This window comes from Trachinotus anak, unplaced genomic scaffold (assembly GCF_046630095.1).
Source record: "Trachinotus anak isolate AG129_WGS33_773 ecotype Australia unplaced genomic scaffold, CSIRO_AGI_Tana_v1 ptg000020l, whole genome shotgun sequence".
In the NCBI taxonomy this organism is placed as follows: Eukaryota; Metazoa; Chordata; class Actinopteri; order Carangiformes; family Carangidae; genus Trachinotus; species Trachinotus anak.
In genome coordinates this window covers 8,799,980-8,810,000 of record NW_027273871.1, presented here as the reverse complement: position 1 = coordinate 8,810,000, position 10,021 = coordinate 8,799,980, and the positions used below count along the sequence as shown (strand labels likewise).

At 46.4% G+C, this 10,021-nt stretch overlaps 1 protein-coding gene across 4 annotated transcripts in view; it reads right to left on the bottom strand.

The window, feature by feature from the left end:
• Nucleotides 1-2,755, bottom strand: part of LOC139637386 (putative monooxygenase p33MONOX) — a 9,139-nt gene extending 6,384 nt beyond the window's left edge. Inside the window, exons 1-3 of one of the 4 annotated variants that reach the window (XM_071506060.1) lie at nt 2,605-2,755; nt 1,221-1,344; nt 1,014-1,079 (exon numbers count right to left, since the gene is read on the bottom strand). In XM_071506060.1, the coding sequence (XP_071362161.1) occupies nt 1,014-1,038 (25 nt within the window). In that variant the 5' untranslated portion in view covers nt 1,039-1,079; nt 1,221-1,344; nt 2,605-2,755. Of the gene's footprint in view, nt 1-1,013; nt 1,080-1,220; nt 1,345-2,262; nt 2,428-2,466; nt 2,487-2,604 lie in introns of those variants that run through there. The other 3 variants (XM_071506057.1, XM_071506059.1, XM_071506058.1) reach the window with 3 other exon arrangements.
• Between the last annotated feature and the right edge of the window lie 7,266 nt (nt 2,756-10,021).

Sequence of the window (10,021 nt, the reverse complement as noted above, 5' to 3'; positions counted from 1 at the left end):
ACAGATAGTTTACAATGTGCACATTGCAGCAGTTCACTCGTGGACCCTTAGTGAGACAGTCATTACCTGCCTCACCTGTGGGGAGGTTTCCACCCTACAGCTCCATGACGCTGGGTTACTCAGTGTGTTGACATGCACACAGGTTGCTGCATTAGTAGGTTTATAAATCCCACTGTTGTGAAACTGCTACAGCTGGAAGATCCAGTTTCATGCAACCATGGGACCACATCTCTTTGCTCCTGATCATTTCAGGCTGTGGTCACAGATATAAATAGATTTTATTAAACAGTGTGTTTCAGTGTGAATCAGTGTGTGACTCACACTACGAATGTGTGATTGTGTGATTCCAGAAGATTTGTCTGGTGTGAGAGACAAAACAATCTGTGTAATCCTCTGCTTCATGTGATGCAACATGTCACTTGGTGTTTTCTGGTGTATTTTCTGTATTTGTCTCCTTCCAGGTTGAGACCAGAATTCTGTTTTCTGACGTCGACCCAGACAAAAACATCCTGAAACTAAAACCAAACTCTCTGAAGACGAGGGAGCGGATCATACTGAATATTCTGCCATCAGCTTATACACTACCTGGCCAAAAGTACGTGGACATCCAAACATTGCTGATCATGTAATGGGCATCAATCTGCTGCTGTAGCCTTCTCTCCTCTGGGGGCAGATGTGCTCACATTTTGCCACAGGGGCATCAGTGAGGACCAGTGCTAAAGCTGGGTATTAGGCCCTGCTCACAGTCAGCGTTTCTGATTCAGCCTGAAGGTGCTGGACGGTGCTGAGGTCAGGGCCCTGTGCAGGCCAGTCAAGCTCTTCCACACCAGACTGGGAAACTGTCTTTGTGGGCCTGGCTTTGTCCATACAGACACTGTCATGGTCAACAGGAAGGTGTGTTTCTCAGACCGCTGCCAGAATATCCCTGTATACTGTAACATGAGGATTTCCCTTCATTGAAACTAAGCAGCCACAGACCAGAATATTATCACTTCAGCTGAAGAAATACTCACCTGGTAGGTCGCCTGAGCCAGACATGATTTCAGTAAGACAATGAACAAGACCAACCGGGACCGGACCTGGACAAAACGAGACAGAGACGTTTTCGTATTATTCCATCTACATACGGAGGTAATTAACAGAAGACGACAGAATGAAGGAGTCTCCGCTGCCCCTCCGATTACACCAGCAATCAACAAGAGATGCAGACAGGCCCCCACCTTCCTGCAGCGTCGCTGTGGTGTGCTCGAGATGGAGAGGAGGTGACAGTTACATCGGTCTGTCTGAGACGCACAAACACCTCTGGCAATGCATTGTGGGTGAGCAGCAAGGCCAGGGAAGCAACTAAGGAGACATAAGAGGTCAAAGGTCAATCTTGAGACAATCTCATCCATTAAAAAAAAAAAAAACCTCCCTGGGTTTCAGCAATGATCGGTCTTGTTAAGTTTGATGTTGATATGTGTGTGTATATATATTTATATATATATATATTTATATTTATATATACCTCCATAAAAGAAGGAAGAGGCGTCACATGTACCTACAAAGGAATATTTATAGCTGTTACAACCTGTGGCTAAGGACCTTCTCCCCTGTTGGAAGCACAGACTGTATATAAAAAGGTCTGACAGGATTATTACAGAGGAAGACGGCAGACAGGCGGGATTACATAACTCCAGCGGCGCTGCATCCCTGATGGAGGCCGGAGGGGCTCTTCAAAGTAAAAGCTCACATCTGGACTTGTGGGGTCAGAGCTAAACAGACGAGTTATTCATTAATGTAGAAGCTGCGAGCCTTTTATGAACAAGACCAATTATTCAGCTCAAATTGAACATCTTGTATAATTTCACTCTGAATAAAAGAATTAAAGATTTCATACACCAGACAGCATCTGTGAAATACATCAAATACACGCACACACGCACACACACACACACACACACACACGGACACACCAGCACCTGCGACGAACACGAACCAATGCATTAGGTTAACGGCCGCGACCCACACATAACCAGTAAACTGTTAATTTAATAGACTGTTTAATTAATTAGTATTGTAAAATAAAGCCTTTAGTACATGCGCATCACAGACTAAGATAAATGTACAGATAGATAGAGGCCACAGCCCCGTGGTCGCAGAACCCCATAGAGAAATTCAGCATTTTAAGATCTTTAACATCGAGGTTCATTGGTACGTTACTGTGTGAGGCTTTTCAGACTGACATGAATACATCGGAAATTCAGTAAATAAATTAATCACCTGTGAAGGTTTATTTCCAAGCAAATCCTACAGGCTAATGTACAGGTCTTACAGACGGTTCGTTAACGCGCAGGGAGGAAACGGGTTAAAAACGTCATTTTTTTACTACAACGCGACAGCTTGTTGTATTTTCTTATCCCGAATTGAAGAACAGCTGCTTCACATTCATAACACTTCTGAAATCCAGTTTTAATATCTACATACGTCAACCGCGAGTCGTTGCGTCGTTAAATCGTCTATATTTTGAGCGCAGTTTGGCTCCAGATAACGGAGCTAGCCGGGGCTGAAGGACAAGATGCCGAACAGCTGGTGGCTAACGACGGCTCTGTTCACTTCTCTCACCGGAGAAAGCGGCTTCAGAGCGACGTCAGGAACACAGGCGACCCGCTGCTGTCGACTGGTCCGACCGGAGAACAGCGGAGTCGTCGGGAAGCCGCCATTACTGAGTCCGGTAAATAAAAGACGCTTCCGGATTGAGGCGAGATTACGCTGTTGTTCTCGCTGCATATCGCGAGAGTCAACGTTAACCTCCCGGTCTAATTTTACATAGATTCATTTATTTTAAAACTTCTGAAGAAATTTCTGTGAGAGTTCTGGTTTGAATTTGTATGAAGAAGCAGTTTAAGTGGATGGAAAAAAGGGGAAAGGGATTCAGAATGAAACTGTTCAGATGTGAGTCATGTTTAAGAAATTATTGGATTATATCTGTCTGTGTTTATTGATATTGTTTTCTGATTATTTTCTATTTAAATTATTATCATTGTGTAATTTTCCCTCTCGTTACCAGACTGGACTGGAAACTTTAATGTAGGCAGCCTGATGGAGGCCCAGGTGTTGTACCTGCTGAGGCCTGCGCCGCAGTCTTTGCTGCAGTGACAACAACAAACTGACCAAACTGAAGAGGGAGGACGATCTGTGCTGGACACGTCTCTGGAGCCCTCGGAGCTGGTGGCGGAGAGGGCTGTTGAACATCATGGAGAACATCTCTCATCCCTCCGCCCCCTGCTCTCCTGTCGAACAGCAGCCTCCTCAGGACCAGAGGGAACGGCCCAGGAAGAGACTCCTCTGACGGTTGGTGTCATCATGAGACCGACTGACCAACAGGTCCCAGGTTCATCCACCTCCACTGATTTCACTAGTTTGATTCATTCATAAATGTTAAATTATTTGCACCACTAAAATACCACATCAGCTGAGGTGGGCCCTGCATTATTATCTTTGAGTTATCACAGAGTTTTATTTATTACTTTATTAATTACTTATATACATAGTGTAAACTATTCAGAACTGAAACATATACAGTGTATTATGGTGTATTACTATCATTGCACAGCCTATATTCAGCCATAATATAGTCTATTTATGTCTCATCTCTTTTCTTTCATTCTATTTATATTAAAATATTTGGTGTCTATTCAGTTATTGTATAAAACTTTTATTTTTACTGGATTACAGGACATTGTTGTGGTTCTTATACTGATAGTTGAACTTTTGTCTGTGATTGGCAGATGTTTGTCTCCACCCAGTGCCTGACTCAGGTAACTTACCTGTACTTGACCCCCTGCAGGTAAGCTCACTGTGACGTCAGTCTGAATAAAAGCCCACAAAAGCTAAAACCAGAGCACCTGCAGGGTCGGGACGGGGGGGGGGGGGGGGGGGGGGGGTACAGGCAGGGTGGGGACGGGGGGGGGACAGGCAGGGTGGGGACGGCGGGGGGGGCACAGGCAGGGTCGGGACGTGGGGGGGGGGGGGGGGACACAGGCAGGGTGGGGACGGGGGGACGGGGGGGCACAGGCAGGGTCGGGACGGGGGGGACACAGGCAGGGTGGGGACGGGGGGCGGGGGGACGGGGGGGGGGCACAGGCAGGGGGGGGGCGGGGGGGACACAGGCAGGGTCGGGACGGGGGGGGGGACACAGGCAGGGTGGGGACGGGGGGCGGGGGGACGGGGGGGGGGGGGGACACAGGCAGGGTCGGGACGGGGGGGGAACACAGGCGGGGGGGGGGGACGGGGGGGGGGACACAGGCAGGGTCGGGACGGGGGGGGGGACACAGGCAGGAGGGGGGGGCGGGGGGGGGGCACAGGCAGGGTCGGGACGGGGGGGGGACACAGGCAGGGTGGGGACGGGGGGCGGGGGGACGGGGGGGGGGGGGGGACACAGGCAGGGTCGGGACGGGGGGGGGAACACAGGCGGGGGGGGGGACGGGGGGGGGACACAGGCAGGGTCGGGACGGGGGGGGGGACACAGGCAGGAGGGGGGGGCGGGGGGGGGGGGCACAGGCAGGGTCGGGACGGGGGGGGGACACAGGCAGGGTCGGGACGGGGGGCAGCTCCCGCAGCTCCCGCAGACAGGGACCGTGGGCCGGTTCTCACCGCGGTGGCAGGTTGAACTTTGTGCCCGCTGAGAGCCACCTTGTCTCCGGGCCCTCCCACCTCCCGGAGCGGGGGCGGCGCAGCAGAGCCCCTCCCTCCTCAGTCTGCGCTCAGCTTTCCGTGCGAGGACTCCTCCGACCGGACTTTCCTCTCCAGTTCGCCCGCAGAGGAGGAAGTGACACCGGGGCGGTTCACCTCTCCGCTCCGCCACCGCTGAGAGCCCGTGACCGGAGAACAAGCCGAGGAGCCCGGTCTCCAAACCTCCGACTGTGCTCCTTCTGTTGCCGCTGTGTTTCCTCACGGTTCCCTGGGTCTGACCTGATCCGATCGGGATGTCTGTCCAGACGAGCCAGAAGACGATGACGAGGACCTACCGGGCCGTGAACGTGGCCTCCCCGGAAACGGTGTCCGGCACCGTGATCCCGGCCGCGTCCGTGTCCCCGATGCCGTACGTCCAGAACGGCTCGTACGAGACGGTGCGGTACCTGATGCCGGTGCAGCAGCCCGTGCAGCAGCAGTCCTACGTCCTGATGCAGCAGCCTGTGGTGCAGCCGATGATGCAGTGTGTGTCCCCGGTGTACCTGCAGGGGCTGCCTCACCTGAGCGTCAGCAGCCAGGGCTCCGACGTGCTCTACCGGCAGCACGGCGCGGTGGAGGTGAGTCCTGCCCCGAACCCGCTTCCTGCCGGAGACACTCAAACGCAACACACGTACCCAGACTTCTGAAGAACCTACAATGATTTATCCTGAATTAAATTTTCACTGTGCACACCAACAATAAACCACCGTGATATCCTCAAAAATAAATATCTGTTGTTTAATGTACATGTTTCTTTAATGTTGAAAGTTAAATCTTAAAAAACTGAACAAAAATGACCTAAAATACTCAAATTTAGCAAAAATAAACACAGACCTTTGCAGGTATGATTGAGTTAATTTGGGGCCTTTTTGCAAATCAAGCAGCTAAAATGTGGTTTTAATAATATTCTCTATGTTTTATTGTAGTGTTTGTGATTGTATTAACACAGGAAAGTGCATGATTCACTTTAGGTTTATCCTCTGTGTGTTTTTCTGTCTTAATGTCCCTTCCATGCTGTGTGTGTGTGTGTGTGTTACTGGACTCGGTTTGTGAGGTGTTGTCTGAGACCTTCCTCTCTGGAGGATCCGTCCAGACTTGATGGTTTTCTTTATCTTAAGTAATCAATTCCCGTTAATGTCTCCATCCACCTCTGGGCTTTTGTTTGGAGAGCGCGCGTCAGTGAATCATCACACTCACCTGTTAAACGCCTCAGATAATTCATTAGCTCGTCAGGTTCAGCTGTCAGAGCAGGGAAGGGGTCGGCTGCAGGGTGAGGAGTGTTTCCCATGTAGCACTGACTTGTTGTTTCTGACGGTGAGCTTTGACTTTTCACAGCCAGTGATCAGAGATAAACAGGTGGACATGATGGACACGAGGATCAGCTGATGACCAAATTAAATTCTGACTGTATGAAGTAGAAAATTGACCTTTTTCTTAATTTTATCATGAAGTATAAATGATGCAACATTTTGCCTTGTGTGTGTGTTTCGTAAAGTGTTTCCTGTGAATCACTCACCTTTAAAAACTCCCACTGTGTTACAGGCCACACCTGAGAATTAGGTCATCTGATCTGATTACACCTCCAGGGGAACACATCCTCGTATCCTAGTGTTTAAGACCGATATCATTCCAACTTCCCTGCTTCGACATTTGTTGCATGTGATCTAGAGCTGAAACGATTAGTCGATTAATCAGTGAATTACTTGAACATGCAATTTTCATCATTTTAGTCATTTTTTAAAGCTAAAATCCTCAAAATTTTCTGGTTCCAGCTTCTCAAATGTCAGGATGTGATTCTGCTCATTATCCGACATAGAAAGTGAATAACTTGTCTCCTGGAGCTGTGGGAAACGTATAATGTGCATTTTTCACTTCTCTCACATTTTATCAATCAAAAATGATTAATAGTGGTCAGCTGATCAGATTCTTAGCCTTACTTACTCTTTAATCATTTACCTCCTGATGATACTGATCATTTTAGACTTGGAATTTCTCTTGGTAAAGTTCTTGCGTCGCTGCTTTGTTTAAACACACAATCAATAGTTTGTGCAACGTATTTTGTTTAGTAGAAAAATGGGTTTTGTAGAAAAAAAATCCTCAGCTTAAAGTATATAAAGTTTTTTTTATTATTTTGTTAGTAGCAGTGACACAGAATCATAAATTCAGTTTCCACTGACTGGGTGTGAAAGTGTCGTCAGACTGAGCTCCAGTGAAGTGGACGTTATCTGTTTCCATTCACTGAAGGGTTGATAAACTCCCGCCGCTTCAGCGCTCTGCCGCTCAACTCCCTCATACATAGACGCTGCCAACATATAACATGTTGTTATTAACATGTGCAGTCCCAACCGTCAACACAAACGTTGCTGCAGGCTTCAGGGCCCACAGCTTGGTTTTTACAGGCTCCATTCTGGTCCTGCACCTGTTGACTCCCACCACCAGACTCCCACCACCAGACACCAGACTTCGGGCCGGGGACGGTTTGCACAAGGTCTCGGCTGCAGGCCGAAAACATTTGAATAATATCTTCACTCGCTCGTTTCCCTCGTCTGTTTCCTGTATTTTGCCTGCAGCAGAATAACGTCAGTGCTCGCTCAGGACCTTCTGTCTAGCTGATGATTTACCAGTTCAGGTTAATTCTGCAGTTTGAGTCACTGCAGTCACAGAGAAATGCTCATGAGGTGTTTGATAGAGAAGCAGCACCACACCCGTTCTGCGGTGGCACACCCAGTCATTTGAAGACAAACACATTCTTCCACCTGAATACATCACTTCTGCTGAAGTACACTGAGTGAGCAGAGGTCAGACTGAAGAGGTTCCGCTCGTCTTTGTCTTTTGCTTTGGTTTTTCCAAGCAAACAGATCGAGCTTCGGGTGACACAGAACTCTCCAGATTTATTTAGCTCAGTAATTTACAACCCGACTTTTATTTACACCATTCCCTGCAAGAATATCTCATGAATACAGGCCGGAGTCGTCCTTTGTTTTTGTGTAATCTGTAGTCTCCACACACCAAGTGCACCAGTAAAGTCTGGTACTGAGGTTTGTAAGTGTCTGTAGTTTAAGAACAACCAGAGTCTCTTTAATTCTGGTTTAATTCTTGGTTTTGAGATGTTGGTGTAATCCAGTGATGCTGAAATGATTCATTACTTCACAGAAAAGTAATCGTTTAATTATTTATGACGTTGATTTGGCAAAGTTCCAAACATTTGTTGTCCAGGTTTTCATATTCATTTTTGGTTTTATATCATTATAAATCCTCTGGCTTGAACTTGATGTTTGGATGAGATGAGAAGAAAATTGAACTATTGGAGCTTGTGGTCCCTATTATATGACACACATGATCGAATAGTAATAAAAACAATAGAAATAAGACTCAGTTTAGAAGAGTTTATGAACCAGTTTGTCGGCTTTAAGGATAAATCTGCTTTTTGATTGGCTGATTCTTGTGATCTTACCTCATCTGAAGTTATTTTGCCTGTTTCTGGCTGAGATTCCATTTTGGATTTTGCTGATCCCTCCTGAATGACATCAGGCGCCAACAAGTACCAGCATCCTCTCCCTAACGCCACACATTAAAGGGTCAGTCCTCGGATCATCTGAGACACTTTTCCTCACTTTTCCTCTGTGAAATATCACTGCAAAGAATTGGTTTTATTTGATGTTGATTTTGCTCTCAATGAAAACTGTTGAGATTTTCATGTTATTTTATTTATGCTTCAGTTCGGCTCCATTGTAATTTGTCAGGTCAGTGTTGGATGGTTGGTTTTGGTGACGAGGATTTTCTTTGTAACAAGTCAGCAAAGACAAGTCAACTCTTGGATTTATCACAATAAGGAACAAGACGAGTTTGAAGCCACTGAAGAACAAGACACATCCAAGTCAAGACCCAAGTTCATGAAGTCTTATGTCATGTCCCAAGTCAGAGTCAAGTCAAACTTTTAAACAGTCTCTCTCAGTTCATAAGGGACTCGAGGTGTAGACAGTCGCTGTCCATTCATTTCAATAGGAAATAAATTCTTATAGCTTCATGGAAATTTATGCAAGTTTTAAGATCTTTTAATATTTTGATTGATTTGCTTCAATGTGGTTTTAAAGCATTTTGTCAGACTAAGGCCTGAAGATGACATCGTGCCCTGAGAGTCTGAAGACTGAGGTTTATTATTTCTGTTTATATCTGACAATCTCTTCTTTGTGTTGTTTCAGAGCATCAGCGGGAAGTCGTCAGTGTTCAGCCAGTTGTCCAGCCCAATCAAGAGCCCCGAGCCAAGTGCTGAGGAGGAGGCAAGGACACACACACACACACTATACACACACACACACACTATACACAAAACTACAAATTCATTTCAACATCAGTAAAACAGAGTCTGGCAGCTGCACAAATATGTGTCCTTCACTTAGTCTGAGCCCAGTGGAGCAAAAGCCTCATTAAGTCTTGTTTTAGTTTAGTTCAGTAAAAGTTTTTCTTATTTGTTACTTTGTGTTTTTTTGTGATTGAAATGCAAATGAAAAGATACTCAAACATAGAAATAATAGATGCAAATGAAGTCGAGGATAAGCTCATAAAAACCAACATCTACTGTCAACAAAGTAAAATCGTTCAGGTGGAAGCTCCACTGACAGACACAGAAGGCGATGGTATCCAGGAGCTTCAGGAAAATGAGCCTGAAACCTGTCGCAGCAAGTTAAAGGTGATCCCACTCTATAAACCGAAGGGAGGCAGAGCTGCATCTGCTCTGCAATCTGGTCCAGCAGGTACAGACTGTGAGAGCGAGAACGGATTTAATGACCCTAAACATCTTGTGTTCAATGCTGATCATTACAGACACATCTGGTCGGATACCACTGGGTCACATTTGCTCTAAAAAGGAATTTAACTGTTGTTTCGACAGCATGTCATTGGTCACATTTTAAAATGCAGTTACATGTGAGTCTGTAGGATACACTCAGTGAAACGGTGCTGGAACATTTGCAGTCTGAGGGGATGGAAGTGGTTTGAAACCAAAGTCATACTTTTATTTTGATACTTTTGAGAACATGGTTTCCTGCAAAACTTTTTTCCATTTCACAAAAGATGTCAAACTTTTCAAATGTTGAAAGGTTCTATAAGAAGAGAAATTGGCAAAATTTAGTTGAAGCTCTGATCAAACCAGTCTGGATGTGTTCTGACCTGTAAATCGACACCATGTGCTCTCTGTGGTTCCTGTACGAGCTGGAGTTGTCTTCATCTCTCCGTGTGTAAACTCTTCATTTCTGGTCAAATCAAAGCCTACAGTGCTGTCTGAACATTTGAACTCTCCGAATGATTC